This window comes from Pollachius pollachius, assembly GCF_949987615.1.
Source record: "Pollachius pollachius genome assembly, chromosome: 8".
Classification (NCBI taxonomy): Eukaryota; Metazoa; Chordata; class Actinopteri; order Gadiformes; family Gadidae; genus Pollachius; species Pollachius pollachius.
The window spans coordinates 26242871-26261482 of NC_136941.1; the positions used below are offsets into that span (position 1 = coordinate 26242871).

Genomic DNA, 18612 nt, shown 5'->3' on the forward strand with positions numbered 1-18612 from the left:
GCCTGCGGTGTGCGTGCAGTGATTCTCTGGGCTTCATAAAGCACTTGATTAATAAATACGAAGACCACTAACTGCACTCCTCTCTCTGTATGCTCCCTTGACGCTCCCCACCCGCGAGGCCAGGCAACGGGGAGCGTTTAAAACATTTAAGCGACATGGTGGACAGCGGATAAACACAGGTAACATGTGTCCGAGTGACTCCATTCATGTACCGGATCAACGGACAACGACCAACAGTGACAGATACATAGAAGAGCCCCTCATCAGTGTTATCAGCCAGCCCTGCCCCTGTCCTATGCCATGCCTCCGCCAAGAGGCTCTGTGAGCACGGTTCCTGCTCCCCAACGGCTCTGCAGATGGAACCAGAATGTTTTTTTTTTTTGCGTGGCAACACCAGTGCAGTTTGCTGCACTACAGTCCATTCAGATGGCTCTGCCCAGCAGGGACCAGCACCGATGGGCTGAGGCTGCTTCTAGAACACTCCCTTCCACTGCAGTCTTTGACAACAAATATATATATATATATATATATATATATCTGTATCGCATTCTACCTCCATCTATTTCTAGAGAGACGGACAGATAGACCCACAACGCATTATCCCTGCTTTTGAGCAATATTCAGTCAGACCTGACATAGGGGATTGCAGACACAAGGGCAATACTCTGTTCTGCTAAAAACCACCAGACCCAGGTTGCCATGACGATGCCGCAGCACCGCATCCCTGTGTGTACAGCATCAGCAGCTGCAGACGGAAGAGGCAGAGACCACCGCAGCCCCCAGCCCGATGCGCTACGCTAACACGCCTTCCGGATGAACGGACTGACCCCCTGCACAGCAACACACACACACACACGCACACACACACACACACACACACACACACACACACACACGGGCTCCAGACAGGGGCTGGGTGATGGGACTCACAGCATCCTTCTCCGCCCTACCTGATACGGTGCTCGTCATGGCTGCAGAGCGGCTGGTGGAGGAGGTCCACAGAGATGTCGCTGGATGGAGGAGAGGAGAGGATGTGAGAGGCAGAGGAAGGAGCAGGAGAGGAAGAGGGAGGAAGAGAGAGGGAGAGGAGGAAGAGAGGGGGAGAGAGAGAGAGAGAGAGGAGAGAGAGAGGGAGGGAGGGAGATTTGGGCGTGGGGTTCTGTGAGCCTGATTGGTGCAGTGCACAAGCCCCACCACTTCACTGAAGAACAATGGGTGTCTGCAGGGAGGGGGCTTGATGAATGTGTGTGTGTGTGTGTGTGTGTGTGTGTGTGTGTGTGTGTGTGTGTGTGTGTGTGTGTGTGTGTGTGTATGTGTGTGTTTGTGTGACATCACTTGTCTCAAGCAAAGAAAGGAAGAAAGCAATAGCCGCACATGAACGCATGGACACACACACACACACACACACACACACACACACACACACACACACACACACACACACACACCCATTTCTGAGGTGAACATCCATACAAGCCATCCCCTCAGTTCATTATTCATTGTGAAAATACATATTCATATCAAGTGGATGCAGGAATATACCAACGAAATAAAACACAATTTACAATACACACATTCACAATTCAAATCATGCCCACATAGCAAAAAACGTTTCAATATTTGCATGTTTACGTTGAACTCATTGAACCATCTACTGCTCCGCCAAGCTGTCGATGTAAAGCTTGTCCAGAACAGCAGCATGAGACAGAACGACCTTGTGTTTGATGAGGGGGGGTTTTAAAGGTCATTCAGACTGGATGAGACAGATATAAATCCAGACCTCCCTGATAGTGGGTCACTGTTATGAGTTGGAGTGAAGCTGGAAACAGCCGACGGTAACCAAGGGTATCCTTTTAAAAAAATTCAAAAACAATAGAATCTCTGAAATAAGGCAGCCTGCCATCTTCTTTTGAATAAGTCACTATCAGGCTTTCTTTCTGCTTATCAAGCGGCTCCCTATTGATCTGATTAATGGAAATAAAGTTAATTAGTCACTGTGCCGTGCTCCAGAACCCTATTGATTTGTAACCCACACAAGGTACCAATTACACAACATTAGTCTCTCTCTCTCTCTCTTTCTCTCTCTCTCTCCCTCTCTCTCTCTCTCTCTCTCTCTCTCTCGCTCTCTCTCTCTCTCTCTCTCTCTCTCTCCCCCATAACAACTCAACCGGGAAGTGATGTTGACACCGGTTTATGACACATGTTGTTGATTGACAAACGGTACGTGGGTTCCATGCAGGAGATCTCTCTGTGTGTGGGGTGACAGCCACTTTAACCTGTTGCACACTGATTACTCAATGCAGAACAGTTGTGCAGCCTTTAACCAGCCATCATCCACAAACACTATAATTTCATAATGCGTGGTAGAACCAGGAAAAGGGTTCTAGTGGTTGTACTTTTGCAGCTGTTCCCTTGGTCGTCCATATGCTGCCCTGCACACAGCTGGCTCCAGCCTAGTCACACCACAGCCCAATGCATTGTCCCTCCCGGAGGCCCCGCCCTTAGATCACAGGGTGTCTGGAAGTTGTGTGTTACTGGTTGTTTGCTGCTGGCTGTGGCCTCCACTGGTAGTGCAGTGCAGTGGCACATGACTAGTTCCACTGCAGTCGGTCATGTCGTTGTGTTTCTGTAAAACATGACGTTGGGCGGCCCAAATGCTATTTGTTTTATTTATCATAGATATGATATATATATAAAAATATAATAGGAGCCCCTCATTGTTATGATTAGAAATAATGTGCAAAAAAAGCAAAAAGAAATCTGCCCGAGAACAATTGAGGATGCTGTGGGTGGCATTAACAGATGGCTCGAAACTGAATACAGGAAGCATAAAGGAGAAGTAACACAAGTCAATCAGTTACAGAAAGTACATATTCGACCGTCTCTGAATGTTATCAGACCATTCCTATTGGAAAACAGCTTCAGAGCCCGACTGGAATCATTTATCAAACTAAAACCTCTCTGCACAATGCACATCAGCCCCTTGCACGTGTACACACCTTAGCAGCGCCCCAGGAAGAAACCTGAGGGGAATTACTGCTCATACAACTGATGATTAAAGGTCCCATGGCATGAAAATCTCACTTTGAGGTTTTCTAACATAAATATGAGTTCCCCTAGCCTGCCTATTGTCCCCCAGTGGCTAAACCTTGCGTTCGGTGTAAAACGAGCACTAGGTGTTCTGCTCACCTTTGAAAAAACGGAGGCTCAAGCACGCTGATTTGGAATGTGGTCTCATATGTCGTCAGACAGGATCTAAGCTCCTCCCCTTTCTCTGCCTTGCCCGCCCAGAGAATTTGGCCCTCAAATGAGACACAACCGTGCAGGGCTCAACAATAAGGATTGCCCGACGTCCCGGGGCAGGTAAAACGCCACGCCGGGCAAGTAGCTATGACAACCCGCTTGCCTGTTCGGGCAAGTGGAGGACTCGAAGCAAAAAATAAATAAATTAATTAAAAAATCAGATTTTTTTAAAAATTGTTTCTGATTGGCCAAGGGGAGGGCCCCCTCCCCTTGGCCAATCAGAAACCGACGAGGCAAATCACAAACCGACGAGGCCAAGGGGAGGGGGCCCTCCCCTTGGCCTCGTCGGATAATGCTTGTAATGCTTGGTGTACTATTTGATTTTATTTGAATGTGGCTTCGGCCAATCAAAATGGAGATCGTGAGACTCCCGGCAGGTAGCGGGCCCGCCGCAGTCAGTTGATGAAGAACTAGGAGATGGCTGCGTACGAGCTCAAGCGTAAGCGAACTTCTCAAGCATCCTGGAAGAAGGAGTTCCCCTGGGTTATACTCAAGGATGTGGAGGAATCACCAACTATGTTCTGCGAGGTTTGCCTTAAGTTCCCGTCAACGGCGGATAAAAGCGGTTCGTTTTTTAAAGGAACGTCATCTTTCAGAAAGCAGATGCTTGAGTGTCACGATAAGAGCAAGCGGCATCTTGCTGCCAGCTCGCATGGCAGCTAAGTGGGCTGCTGATAACCCGTCCTCCGGTGCCTTGCCGGTTATCTTTACTAAACAGAACGCGGAGGCAAATGTGGTTAACACAAAGCTGATAACCACAGCTTATCACGGCACAAAGACCGGACAACCATTTACCGTGTACTCCAGTGTGAGTACTCAACAGAAGAATGGGGTTGGGCTGGGTACACAGTACAACACTAAGTTATTAATTTATCAGCCTTATGTAAAGTTGCTCTATTGTTATAAGTCAGTCAAATTCGCAGCAAAAATAAACTTTAGAAGCAACCGTGTTATGAAATGCATAGCTTCAGCCCACTTCTGATCATGGTTTTTGAGGCTACATCCAAATGGGCCGGTTTTGAATTTATTTATATCTGTATTTTTACGTTTGAGCCTGGGCTCCTCATTAACCCAGCGGAGCAGTTTAGAACTGCTGCTGTCCCCCTTTTATTTTGAAATTCCGGATCTGCGTGTTTTTTTAAAACTTTTTTTTAATATATATATATATATACTAGTTGTGTAATTGTGTGATTAGAGCTATGTTATGGTGCTTAGGTTCAAGGTGTGTGTGTGGCTGTGATTTTAAAAACAGATGTGGCTGAATGCATTTGGATTAAATGAGTGACAGATATCGAATTATAGTAAGATTCATGAAAGTTATCCATTTAGTCTCTTTTAAGGTTTGCCATGGTCATATTTGATAACCTTTGGGAACCATTTTTGAGCATCCTAAAGGCCAAAAAGTTCTTCAGTGTCCTGGCAGACTCTTGCACTGATGTGAGCACCCGTGACCTTGAGGGGGTGTACGTCAGGATGCTGCAAAACGTGGAGCCCCAAAACTTTTTTTTTTGGCAGTCGAGGAACTTGAGCAGACTACTGCAGTTGGGCACCTTGCAGCTCTTAATGCGGGTACTCATTTGAAATAACCTTTGTTCATAAACATAAATAGATGTAAATATATTAAATAGTAGTTTAAAAAAATACATCATTAACTTGTCACTCTCTACAGTATTTCAGAAAGTTGGCCTCCCAGAGTGGAAGGAGCAGTTTGTCGGCTTCGGATCGGATGGAGCCCCAGTGATGGTCGGGAGGCGGGGGGGTCTCTACTCTACTCCGGGAAGAAGTCCCCCACCTCATCAACATCCAGTGCTTTGCCCATGGACTAGAACTGGCAGCCATGGACGCCATAAACGGGGATGAGAGAATGAAGAAAGTAGGAGTCACAGCACTGAATTAATTTATTTGAAATGAATGTATGTTTAGCACAGTAATGTTTTATTGCCTATAGTTATTTTGTCCTCTTCATACAGGTGACTGATCTCCTCAAAGGCCTCTACAAGCAGTATCACTACTCGCCCAAAGCCTGGAGAGAGCTTAAAGCACTGAGTGAGGTCCTCCAGCAGAAGATCTGGAAGCCGACCAATCTGGGGGGAACAAGGTGGCTCCCACATATTGAAAAAGCTCTTCAGACGCTCATGAAGGACTATCCTGTTGTGTTGGCACACATGGAGAACACGATTGAGACGAGGCAAGTTGTTTTTCTGAAGCAATATTTCCCTTAAATTTGTATTATCATTACTGTGTTATATTCTCACTGAACAACGATACGCTGTTTGTGCTTATTTTAGATCTGCCAGCGCAGACATGATCGGGAGAGCCAAACAGTGTGTCCAGATCCTGAAGGACTACAGCCGCCTACTGTTTGTGGTCCTGGTTCAGGATATCCTGCATGTTTTGAGCTGGTCAGTTTACTTATTACTTTTTCCTCTGTATAGTTTTGAGTGAAAAGTAAAGTGCAGTATTAGTAAGTCTTCAATCAAATAGGTGACATTGTAATCCATTACAGTTTAAGTCTGATGCTTCAGGAGGACGGTGTTACACTCTCCAAGGTCTTACAGGCCTTTGAGACAACACTTCTCATGCTTACAATCATGCACACAACAGCGGGAGAGAGCCTTGAAACCTTTCTCCAGGAGTCAGCAGAGGGCCAGTTCCATGCAGTTCAGCTACAGAGCTTTAGCCAGGAGAGCAGGGATAGATTTAACAGGTAGGAAATTAAAAAAATAAGAACATGGTTAACAGTTCAATTAGCCTGTTGTTCATAAAAGGGCTAATTTAGTTGTGTTTACTGTGTTAAATGTTTTATTTGCGTCCCTGCCTTTAAAACAAAATTTAAAAAGAAATCTTATGTTGTTAGATTGAAGAGCCAACTCCTTGACGAGGTCATCCAAAGCCTGAGGAGCCGGTTCAAGAGCCTGGAGTCGGACAAAATTCTTCTAGCGAATGCAAGGTTGGTGGACCCAAGGGAGTGGCCCACAGAGGAGGCAGAGCTGGCCAGCTTTGGAGCGGACCATCTACTTGTGATCACAGAACACTTTGCCGAGATACTGGATAGGGCGGGCTGTGACAGGAGTCAGGCAAGACACCAAGAGTGGCCCAGTGCCAAAGTGGTCATAAAAGCGCTGCCCCAGGCTCAACAAACCAAGGTATGGGCAGACTTTTTTAAAGATCCTGACAGGCTACAGAGCTTCCCCAACCTGCTGATGGTGGTTGAGCTAATCCTCGTGCTCCCACTCTCCACTGCTGCTTGTGAGTGTGGCTTCAGTGCAATGAAACGCATAAAATCGGACTGGCGTGGCAGCGTTTCAGTTGATATGCTGTGGAAACTCCTATACATTAGCATCGAGGGGCCAGCAGTTGCCAACTTCAATGCGGAACGTGTTGTAGGACGATGGCTGTCAGCAGGTCAGAGAGCACGTCGGGTGTGAGGGGATTATTATTTTATTTTTTTGATGTAATATATTATGAGTGCCAAAGTTTAAAATATGGGATAAAACCTCAAAAGAAAAAATACAAATGTTCCAACAATGTCAGATGCATTCATACATTGTAAACAAAGGTCAAATATAACAATTTACCCGAATATTTGTGGTTTTTTGATAACCACTAATTAAAAAAACTTTATATTTGGGGCCAGTGAAAATTGACTTCGGGCAAGTAGAATTCAGACCCACTGGCCCGACCGGGCAAGTGGAAAAAAACCTTAGCGTTGAGCCCTGACCCTGCGAGCGCCACGTGTGTGTGTCTGTGTGTGTGTGTGTGTGTGTGTGTGTGTGTGTGTGTGTGTGTGTGTGTGTGTGTGTGTGTGTGTGTGTGTGTGTGTGTGTGTGATTACACACATTGTAACGCAAGTGTTTGCTGTTGGTGTTATGGCGTTTGAGAAAGAGGTATTGAACCCCTAACTCACATGCGGGATGGCACGCACCCAAGGAGTGAACTTTTTGAAAGCAGGAGGAGGCTCAGCGAGTTTAAGGAAAATACTGTCGGTTTATTTAAACTTCCACAAACGTATAAAAGGCAAAAAAAGAATACAGCCTCTCCTCAAGCTGTTGCATCCCAAATGCCCACCCCAAACTCACACCATGTCTCCCCATTAAATAGGCCTACCAATCAGAGGCCGATTGGGAGAGCCCACTGGGATAGGTGAGAAATCAATACAACCATGATCAAACGCCACAGAACAGTGGCCCAAACACTATATATTCATTAAACAATGCATACAAATATATATACACACACACAACAGTCTTGTGTGTCTGATAAATAAATCACACCAACCATAAAAACGACACTCAGAAGCACAAACGCTACCTCAACACCCCCGCCATTAGCAAGCCAAATGAACTGTCCCGCAACAGAAAGCCCTGGTTCCCATGCGGCACGCGTTCCCCGTGGACCAGTTTGCCGGATGGACAGGAAGAAGGGTAGTTGACTTGTGAGCGTTGGGTTGTGACAGACAAATTAATTTATGGTTAACTGTGGATTATGTATCATGTAAATAAATGAAGTGGATTAAACTGTGGTGTGTGGTTGTTGTTTGTAGTGTGGTGCTATATATGTATGCACAGGTAAACGGGGCTAAATTGTAGGATCTGGGCAAATGCCACCCTCGCTTTTCACATGGCGCATAATACGTCGGTTCTTTGACGTCTCTTGTATTTCCGCAACGAGACTGTAGTTGGGGTTATCTCCGCCATGGTTGAGAAGGAATTGGGGGAAAGGAACTTTGGCTTTGACTCCCTGAAGTACATGAACCACGACATGGAGGAGAAAGGGATTGTTGCCCGCGACCGTCTCCCGCTTGAGCCCTGCTTCCCGCTGCCGAGGGACCACCGCCTCGGCACTGGAGGAGGCGGTGGTCCCTCGGCAGCGAGGCGCCGGCGGGAGACGACCGCGGTCAACAATCCCTTTCTCCTCCATGTCGTGGTTCAGTCTACTTCAGATCGATGTGGACGTGGAGAAACCAGAGACGTCGGAGAACCTGACGCGGTCGTTTGAGATTCATAATATCGTCTGGAGGCTCACACAGCTGTTGGCCGTGATACTATTTATTATATGATATAGATATCTATGTATAATATAATATTATTTAGATATAGAGCTCCAGGACTCCCGTATGTTCTAGAATATTTACAGAACACGGCCAAAGGCTGTGTGCGCCTCGCCATTGCGATGCACCCACTGTAAACAGAGCGCATGGTACCGTGGCCGCAAGCTGCTCAGGGCCACACCCCCACCCTCCTCCTTGACCCGCCTCTCTCCTCCTCATTTGCATTAAAGCTACAGACACCGACACGGCGCGTTTGGGGAAAGCTCAATGTGCGACTGGCTCGTAGTGGCTGTAATTCTGCACCACGGCTGAATTTCGGGAATGTCATCAAATACTGTGTTTGGGTCCCACTAATATCTATATTAAAGCATCCATAAAGAAGCATGCCATGGGACCTTTAAATGCTGCACAACTTGTTAGAGGAATGCTGCACAACAGGTAGAGAAAGGCTTCCTCATACAACAAATACTGGTATGGCTCGTCATATGACTGGTACTGGTATGGGTCCTCATATGACTGGTACTGGTATGGCTCGTCATATGACTGGTACTGGTATGGGTCCTCATATGACTGGTACTGGTACGGGTACTCATAGTAAAATCTTTCAAAGTAAAAGCGTGAGACCCTGTCAACATTGTGCGTGTACATTCGCTCCATCATGGTTTGAGATACAGTGTTAATGTTCTCTAATAAAGAATAATTAAGGTGACTAAGTGCATGCCTGGCCCTTTCAGCGGCAGGACTTGTTTTACCCTCGGCCGCTCGCTCACTACGGACAGGTTGTGGACCGACCAAAGGCCTTAAAAGGCCATAAACCTCTATCACTCATACAATTCGAAGCCTGTTCCCATGGCCGCAGTCAAACCTCTCCCCTTGCCTGAAAACATTTTCTTCTTGTAAACCACATCATTTCATTATTCAGTGCTCACTTCCCAAAGCGATTATTTAAAAAAACGAATTTGGCTTAATATTCACAATTTTTTATTTTATTTTTTATATACTTGAATTAGCAAACAACTTGTCAAATGCAGTTTGCTACCAGTCATAGAAAGTTCTATTTTACAGTTCGAAATAACCCAAGGCCGGTTCAGAGTACAAAAGTTCTTTTAATCAATGTGTAAAATGCAGGGGATCCCGTGGTGGCCCTTGGGGCTCCTGGCTGCGGTCAGCGGACAGAGAGGATGGCCGGCCAGAGGGCCGCGTCGACTCGAGGATCAAGGGTTCACATCACAGCAATCTACACTCCACATCCTACTGTGTGCCGGATGCAAAAAGAAAACAATGTTCTGGGCAGAGGAGAGGGAACATCCCCGGACGTCCTCCATCCGTATGACAGCTCAAACAAAGCACCTCACACCGTGTATTATGTTATATTAGAGGGCCCCACTCAGGGCCCCACACAGGGCCCCAAGCAGGGCCTTGTGGAGTGCCCCAAATAGGGCCATGCGGAGGGCCCCACACACAGGGCTTCAAGCTTTTGAGGCCCTGTGTGGGGCCCTGTGTGGGGCCCTGTGTGGGGCCCAGAGGAAGGCCTCACGCAGGGCCTCGAGCAGGGCCCCACACAGGGCCCCACACGGGACCACGAGGAACGACGGCTCAGCCCCACAGCAATGAGGAAACAGGAACTAACGAGGGCGGGGGAGGCGGCCTCCTGCACTTCAACAGGAGGGCCAATAGATGGGGATGGGGGTCCCAGTCAGAAGGAGTGCCGGGAGCCGGCCCTTGAGGGGGGGGGGTCCCTCCCAGCTTCTCATGTGATGTCCTTCTGTCTCGGGGGCCGCAGCAGGTTCCTCACCACACACTTGACCATCCACTCGATGCCCTCGTTGACCCCGTCCCTGCAGCGTCAAACACACCGTGTTACAGCACGAGGTCACAAAGGCCTCCTTCTAATATCACTGTCCTACACACACAGAAGAGGCTTTCATTTACCATCAGTGGATGAGCTGAACATCGTCGCCAATTAAAAAGCTAACTACATTAAACTGAGAGTGGGTAAACAAAAAAAGGGTCTTAATAAGTTGCCCAAAAAGTCTCAGTTGAAAGGAGATTATTAAAGCCGTTGCCAGATCACAACGGCTCATTCCAGCTGGGGCCTGGCCCTGAGGCTGGGGCCCTAAGGCTGGGGCCCTGAGGCTGGGGCCCTGAGGCTGGGGCCTGGCCCAGAGACTGGGGCCCTAAGGCTGGGGCCCTAAGGCTGGGGCCCAGAGACTGGGGCCCTAAGGCTGGGGCCCTGAGGCTGGGGCCTGGCCCAGAGACTGGGGCCCTAAGGCTGGGGCCCTGAGGCTGGGGCCTGGCCCTGAGGCTGGGGCCTGGCCCAGAGACTGGGGCCCTGAGGCTGGGGCCCTGAGGCTGGGGCCCTGAGGCTGGGGCCTGGCCCTGAGGCTGGGGCCCTGAGGCTGGGGCCCTGAGGCTGGGGCCCTGAGGCTGGGGCCTGGCCCTGAGGCTGGGGCCCTGAGGCTGGGGCCTGGCCCAGAGACTGGGGCCCTAAGGCTGGGGCCCTGAGGCTGGGGCCCTGAGGCTGGGGCCTGGCCCTGAGGCTGGGGCCCTGAGGCTGGGGCCTGGCCCAGAGACTGGGGCCCTAAGGCTGGGGCCCTGAGGCTGGGGCCCTGAGGCTGGGGCCCTGAGGCTGGGGCCTGGCCCTGAGGCTGGGGCCCTGAGGCTGGGGCCTGGCCCAGAGACTGGGGCCCTAAGGCTGGGGCCCTGAGGCTGGGGCCCTGAGGCTGGGGCCCTGAGGCTGGGGCCTGGCCCAGAGACTGGGGCCCTGAGGCTGGGGCCCAGAGGCTGGGGCCCAGAGGCTGGGGCCCAGAGGCTGGGGCCCTAAGGCTGGGGCCCTGAGGCTGGGGCCCTGAGGCTGGGGCCCTGAGGCTGGGGCCTGGCCCTGAGGCTGGGGCCCTGAGGCTGGGGCCTGGCCCAGAGACTGGGGCCCAGAGGCTGGGGCCTGGCCCAGAGACTGGGGCCCTGAGGCTGGGGCCCATCAGCGTGTCGTGGTTCAGAGATACAGATGGTGTTATTCAGCACCGTCAGAACACACACTCATTCTAAATATCTTATATATATATATATATATATATATATATATATATATATATATATATATATATGATCGGGCTGTATATGAAACAGGTTAAACTGACTTCCATACGAGTACACTGGTGGAAGCTATGGCAGACCTTTCAGACGAGTACTCCAGTAAGGCTAAAGGTTGAGATTTGACTGAATCCATGGAAGAAGCTGCTTACTTCCTCTCTACTGATTCTTCTACGATCCATCAGTGGTATCAGCGATTCTAGGCCGAAACATAAATGATCACATTCATCTGATCTTTCCTCACGATCCGCTAGCTGCCCGCCTCGTAAGCAGGCCGTAAAAACAAACGCATCTCTGTAGGCAGCCTACGCTCCGAGATCGCACTAAAAAACAAACGGTGCTACCAACCACTCAAAACCAAACCAAATAGTATTCCAACCAATCACCAACAAGGGGCGGGTGATGTGGAGTTTTGCGCTGCATTGTTGATAGTTTTTACTGGATGCACGAAACACGGAAGGGAGGGGCGAGCTGGCTCTGTTTGTTTGGGATCTCCCTGCAAATACCAACAGAAGTGAGGTCACCCAACATCACTGATGCAACCTTTAAACACAGCCAGACTGGTTTTACCAGAATAGGTAGGTAGGTAGGTAGTTAGTAGTAGTAGTAGTTCATTAATATGAGACATAGCATTGTGTCTAGACATCTAGACAATGCCACACTTGCTAATGACTTCCATCCCAAACTCAGCTTTACCTTTATATTTTATTACTGTATTTTACACAAAAGCAGACACATACCTCACACCTGGTCAATGACAGTTGTGCAGACAACAGAACCGCCCAACCCTAGGGGACCCCACCCAGGGAATAGGTCAACGATGATGAGCTCAACCAGACAGGGACAAAAGCTCATTCCAATGAACTAACACTGATCAGTGCTGGCTACGTGGCGAAGGTCCAACCTAGCATCCGGTACTTTGCCGAGCGCTAACGATGTCCTCACGCCTTCGTGCCTGCCAGTTGGTATGGCCCACTGGGGTGTTCGATCACCACGACGGGGCGGTCATAAACGGCAATGGCTCTCACTGTCACGATGTCACTAATATAGTGGCTCTGGGGATGTTCAGCTCATTCTGACGTGTGAGTTTAATCTGTTGACTAGACAAGTCCTACTAACGTCTGCCACGGAGCGTCACATTTCAATGTCATGTACTAGCCTGGAGTTCAGTGCAGGGTCAAAATCAGTTGGATACGTCTTTGAATCGGGTGCACACAGTGTTTCGGGGCGCAGAGAACCCTTACCCGGTCAACGCGGTGCACGGCTGCACCAGGCAATCCCTCTTGCCTATCTTGGGCGCACAGTCGCTGAAGGCCGTCTTAATGTCCGGCACGGACAGGCAGTTCTAGAGGAGATAAGGAGGAGCAGAGCAAACATGAGGCCGCCGTTTGTTTGAATGGTTGAAAGTAACACATGACATCATTAAGCTCACCATTACCTGTGAGTTCGCTGCTCTCTAGTGGTGAACAGAAATAAAACTCTATAGATTTCTAAAAATAAACAGACGGTTGGATTGTTATTCCACAATAGGAACAATCATGTTGTCGTCTGCTGGTTCTTAAAGCCTCTGTTTTAACCTTGTTAGAAGCAACCATTAGATGGAGCCACTGGCAGCAGGGAGCTCTGCCCTCAGTTACCCACCAAGCAACTGTCTGCAGCCAAGGCTGGGGGGGATCAGTCTTGGTTGAAGCAGGATTTGCAACTACTGACGCTTTTCTTTAGAGAGAGACGTCAGACTACCTTCCCGAGGTAGTCTGACGTCAGGACCATCTGTGTGGACGCGTGGAGCTCTGTCGGTGCGGTGTGTGTGCATGTGTGGAGCTCTGTCTGTTACACAACGACAGTACAAAAAAGTATCATACAGTTGGCTTGGGTCGTAACCATGGCTAACTGGTTTAGCCCCGATTCGTTCGTCGCAGACTAATTTGCGATTTTGAAAAGTCGGCGACGAGACGAGGTCTTGTAATGTGACATGCTTGCGATCTGCAATTTTTCCGTCTGTTCGAAAACCCTGCAACGAAAGTTTGGCATGCCAGAAATTGGTGGGAATCGCATGACGTATCCATAGTTGACTTTGAGGGAATCCCGCGAACAGCTGGACCTCACGGGAAGTGTTTAATAACTAGTAAAGAACTAACTAGTGAAGTAAAGACTAGTAGGCTAGAGATGCGCAGTTGGCGGTCATACCCGCGGACACCGTGGATAATTCACGGGTTTGGTGGACTGCAAGAAAAAAAGCAATATCCTACTTGGAGGAATTGCGAGAGTGTCGCGGTTGGAATAAATAAATAAGAAGTAGGTTAACATTTTGACTAGGCAAATGGCAAACTGACAAATTATATTTTTCTTTACACTCCCTACTTCTGAAATCTCTGCCCAGCGCTCGTCGGCTGGTTTTCCATAGGCCTAAGCATTCCCCTGTGCGATCATCCGTATGCCCTCACACATTGTTGAAATCATATGCTGGATGCTTTATTCTTCCTATGCTTTTAGTTAATGATTGGGCTATAATAGGACCACGTTGGCTATGTTGGCTGACAACAGGGGACATTTCATAGTGGTTGGACATTTTAGCAAGCCAACAGGCTTTTTGTCGGGAGGCAGAACACGCAACTCAAAATCGGGATGACATTACAGCTCATCCGTGCATCTCTATCCTACTAACTAGACTTCAGTGCACTACTCAGAGGACCGCCGTCATGATGCCTAGTATAGGAACTCGGGATCCATTGTTATTTAGACTTTGTTGCTGCATTGATGCTGCATGTATCGTGAACGATACAAAGTAAGGCCCTGTCCGCACTAACCCGGGTAATCTACAAACCCTTCCGTCCACATTAAAACGGCGAATTCCGACACTGAAAACGATGCTTTTCAAAAACGATGGCTGAGGTGGATAAATGTGAAAATGCTTGATTCGCGTTGTAGTGTGGTCAGGGTAGACAGAGGCTTTCAGAAACTATGACGTTCGGTTTCCATGACAATGCCATGATGCTGCCACAACCTTGCGCTCGAGAGCGAGACGCTCATCAAAAAATGGCAGGTGAAATGGAAATTATGATTTCTCTGTGCAATATACTCATGCATCTTCAGTTACAACTCGACAGACTGTCTAATACATATTCGTTACTCCAACGCCGAAGGTGAGTGCTGTAATTGCTGTGCTTAAGTGATGGGTAAAAAATGCAAAGATGCTAGTTCAAACCGTAGAAATACTTGCAGCAGCGTTTGATAATAAATAAAAACCTTGCCTTTGTACTTTTGGCTTGAGCCATATTTTTGCTTGTAAGTAAAAACGATTAGCCGACAGTCAACTGCAACTATCACAGCTGATCGCGCGCCTATAATATAAATAGAGGCGTGGCGGGTGTCACGTAACCATGACAACAACTGTTTATCAAAATAATTTAAGTGTGGAACCTCGATGCAAAACATTCCGAAAACGAGTGTGGACGGAGATCGTTTTCATTGCGAATGTGCGTTTTTATATTTACCCGGGTTAGTGTGGACAGGGCCGAAAAACTCTAGAGCATCGCAACCTCGAATCTTGTAGTGTGGCCAGTCTTCCGACGAGACAAGGCCCGATTTCCTGGCTCTGTGATCGCATAGTGTGACATGTTAAATCGTGGAGGAATATCTGAGAATCGTGTAGTCTGAACCAGCCTCACATACTGTTGGATTCCCCCAATCAATGGGCTCAACGGCTCCTTAAATTAGAATGTCTTGTTTGGGGAGTTGTAGGGTTTGATCGTCTGGACATCTGTCAAAACAAGTCTCCTGCAGCAGACCGGTCATGGTCTGTGCTATTGTTCTCCCTGTTTGTCATTGCACGTGAAGTCTGGCATATCCAATGAAATGTGGGAGATTCAAAACACATGGCTTGTTGACTTATCTTGCACAAAGCGGATTCACATGAATACACAGACTACACGCGATTAACACGAAGCATTGTACTTAAGTCACGAGCTCAGCCTTGGGTCCAGCCACTGGGAAAGCTTAGGAAAGTATTTTTCAGAAAGTCAGTTTGCTCCACATTGTAGGGACTATGTTGAAAGTGGATGCTATCCTAGTGCTTAGATTATGTGGTTTAGAGACAGGGCACGCCATCTTCGACTACAGCGGTGGAGTAGCCAGTTCACATACGGAATTCACGGAGAGAAGTCTTGTCCTGTGGATAATAGTTTCAGGAAACATGGGGATGTGTGATAATGACGTATGTGGAGCTCTACTCTTTTGGTGCGAACTGAAAAAACGACAGAAACTGAAGGCCGTTCTCAAGTGAGATGCAGGCTGAGTATTGCGTCCTTGAACTGAGAAACAGGCTATGTCTATAGTTATGTGTAGCCTACCTCTATTGAGTAAGCACAATTTAAAGAGGAATAATGTCAAACGCAGGACAAACATTAATTGACTAAGTGAAACAATGGCGGTGCGCTTTGTCGACAATTCATCTTGGGCACGTCGTTGGTTCATGTGATCGGTTACTGCAATCGGCAGATTATGAATAGATAGGCCAATCAGGCATCTATGGGTTTGATTGGCTGCTGATGACCTGTGGCCGATCAATTGGTGCATCACTAAAATGCAGTCATTACATCATAATAAATTGGAAGATAGTGCTGCATAGGCCAATAGAGACAGGAGGGGATTCTTTGGAAGGTAGGGTTCCTACCAACCAATATCATCTATCATCTCATCTCTACTACTCGATGCGGCTCTCGGTGGCTCGTCTTCGTCATGTGAGGTTACCAGGGAGCGGAGAGCGCACTTTGGCCGAGTAGCTCCGTCTAGATCTTTTCTTTCAACAGACCTTTCCCATCTTCCTTCTTTGGTGGACCCCAGCCCTCCCATGTGCTCACCATTGAGAAAATCATACGAGTGTGTTGTTGTTTCTGCAGTGAACGTTCATATGTGGGACGAAACATGATGAATGCTTTATCGGCAACTCTGAAGCAAAGAGAGCGTACCTCTACATCCTGCTTGTTGGCCAGGACCAGCAGTGGGATTCCTTCCAAGGACTCGCTGGTGATCATTTTCTCTGGAAGACGCAGACAGAGCAGTGAAGTCAGGGAGCTGCAGAGACTCAACTGGGCTACAGTTCAGCGTACAGGACGCGCGGGACCGTCCACGTTACGACGCGGAGACGCCACGCAGACCTTCCCAGAGCCGCCTGCGTTTTAATTTAAGGTCACGCGTACGCAAGCATGTCTGACCCAGAGTGTGTGTGAAGCATCTACCAAATCCAGAAGAATTTGCTCTATTAATTGAGAAGATGTGGGAGGTAAATACGTCCAAAAGATGTTGAGAAATTATAAAAATCCAGGTTCTGATTATACATTTTGTTCTTATGTCTGGCTGTCGGAAACAAAACATAATACGACACTCAGTACCTGTTTATCCAATCAATGATAGGTTGACACAATAACCTCCACAGAGGAGGGATGCGTTGCCAACCTCTGGGGGTGGTTCTTGTAAGATGTGTGCGCAAGTCAGCGACTGGCACAGTGAGATCGTACATCTTTGTGTGTGCGCTGCTGCAGGAGTGTAACTTTAATGCGTAGAGAGCAGGCAAAGTGCACACGTACCGAAGGCCTCTTTTGACTCTGAGAGGCGCTCTTCATCTGTTGAGTCGATGACATAGATGACCCCGTGGGACTCTGCGTAGTACTGAAGGGATGAGCGTTTTAAAACAGGATTCAAGAAATTATTTAACCAAAGAAAATCGATATCACTATCCTTTGTTAAAAGTGCTTTCACGATTAGTCATAAAAAGTGCTGTTGCACTTAAGATTAAAAAATAACATCCCATACATGATGATGTTAGTCATTTGATGACAAAAGTCCCTAGTAACATGTCAGGGCTGTTGACTCACTTTGTCCCACAGAGACTGGAGCTCCTCCTGACCTCCGAGGTCCCAAAACATGAGGCGAGCGTTGCCCACGTCGATGGTCCCGACTGGAGAGACACGAGGAACGGGGATTAACGGGTTGGAGCCATGCCGTTTCAGGAAAATAACTATTTAGGCAGACCCTTACTGTTCAGGCCGACTGTGGTGGTGATCTTAGACAAACTCATCCCCTTGTAGTTCTTGCTGAACTTAGTCTTGGTCTGCTCCAGAAAGGTCTGCCAGACAGACAACAGGGAGAACACCAGCATGACTTGGACAGCGTTAAGAGGACGGAACAAGACACACGGGGACGTTATTATTATTGTGGATTTATGGAGGTTTGATTAATCAGAAATACATCTTATTGTACAGTACGTTGTATGTATTGTAAGTACACAAGCGTACAATTCCTAGGCTTGGTTCCTCAACATCCACATAGCAGCAAGAATACAAGCTAAAGTAAAAAGAGAAACTAAGACAGTGGTCATAAGTGATCATAAGTAATGAGGTGTAGTAAAGTGTAAGTGTATGATTAACGTGTCACTGAGCAACGTGAACCACAGATCGCCCTACCGTCTTCCCCGCGTTGTCCAGCCCCAGGATCAGTATGCAGTACTCGTCCTTCTGGAACATGTACTTGTACAGTCCGGATAATAAAGTATACATGTCGACAGAAAGTGTCAACAACCAGCGACTTTGTGGCTAACTCAAGCTAACAGTTAGCCGGCTAACGTTAGCTAATTCCGCTGACGCAAGGCCAAAAGGAGAGAGAGGGATGACGCTGGTCTCATGGTCAATACAAAGATTATGAGTTACGGCCAAGCGTTCCTATTCATTGTATACAATCCATTATTTTATTAGTTGTATCTAAATGAACTGTCCCGGTAACTGGTTGTTGCTACGTCGAGAAGGAACTACGGCATGCTGGGAAGTGTAGTGCATAATAATGATCAGCATCAATCATGTAGAGAGGAAGTGCGCATCATACTGCGCATCCCGCTGCGCATCCCACTGCTCATTCCGCCGCGCATCCCGCCGCGCATCACGCCGCGCATCTGTTTGGACGGAGATTTCGCTCAGTTTCGTGCGGAAGTAGAGCTACCCTAGTGCTCCAAGTTCACGTCACAACAATGGCTGCGCAATTCATTAATATAATAATATAATAATAAACTTTATTTATATAGCACTTTTCAAAACACAGTAACAAAGTGCTGAACAAATAAAATCACAATTAAAACAAAGAGCATAAAATACATGTAATGTACAGACAATAGTGAGCCA

At 47.9% G+C, this 18612-nt stretch overlaps 1 protein-coding gene across 1 annotated transcript; it reads right to left on the reverse strand.

Annotated features, from left to right (window-relative positions):
• Positions 1 to 9338: 9338 nt before the first annotated feature.
• arfrp1 (ADP-ribosylation factor related protein 1) lies at positions 9339 to 18238 on the reverse strand. Its single transcript, XM_079740845.1, has 7 exons — positions 17905 to 18238; positions 17480 to 17567; positions 17317 to 17399; positions 17029 to 17110; positions 16411 to 16481; positions 12688 to 12788; positions 9339 to 10191 (listed from the first exon to the last, which is right to left on the reverse strand). Exons 1-7 carry the CDS (start codon positions 17995 to 17997, stop codon positions 10104 to 10106), a joined length of 606 nt encoding a protein of 201 aa, XP_079596971.1. The 5' UTR covers positions 17998 to 18238; the 3' UTR covers positions 9339 to 10103.
• Positions 18239 to 18612: the final 374 nt, after the last annotated feature.

What these genes read in the sequence shown, in the direction of transcription:
- arfrp1 (XM_079740845.1), bottom strand. Translation starts at nt 17,997, where the DNA reads ATGTATACTTTATTATCCGGACTGTACAAGTACATGTTCCAGAAGGAC. An exon ending in TGGACAACGCGGGGAAGACG is followed by an intron (nt 17,568 to 17,904) that starts GTAGGGCGATCT and finishes TCTGTCTGGCAG; the next exon opens with ACCTTTCTGGAGCAGACCAA. An exon ending in AGAGTCAAAAGAGGCCTTCG is followed by an intron (nt 16,482 to 17,028) that starts GTACGTGTGCAC and finishes TGCGTCTTCCAG; the next exon opens with AGAAAATGATCACCAGCGAG.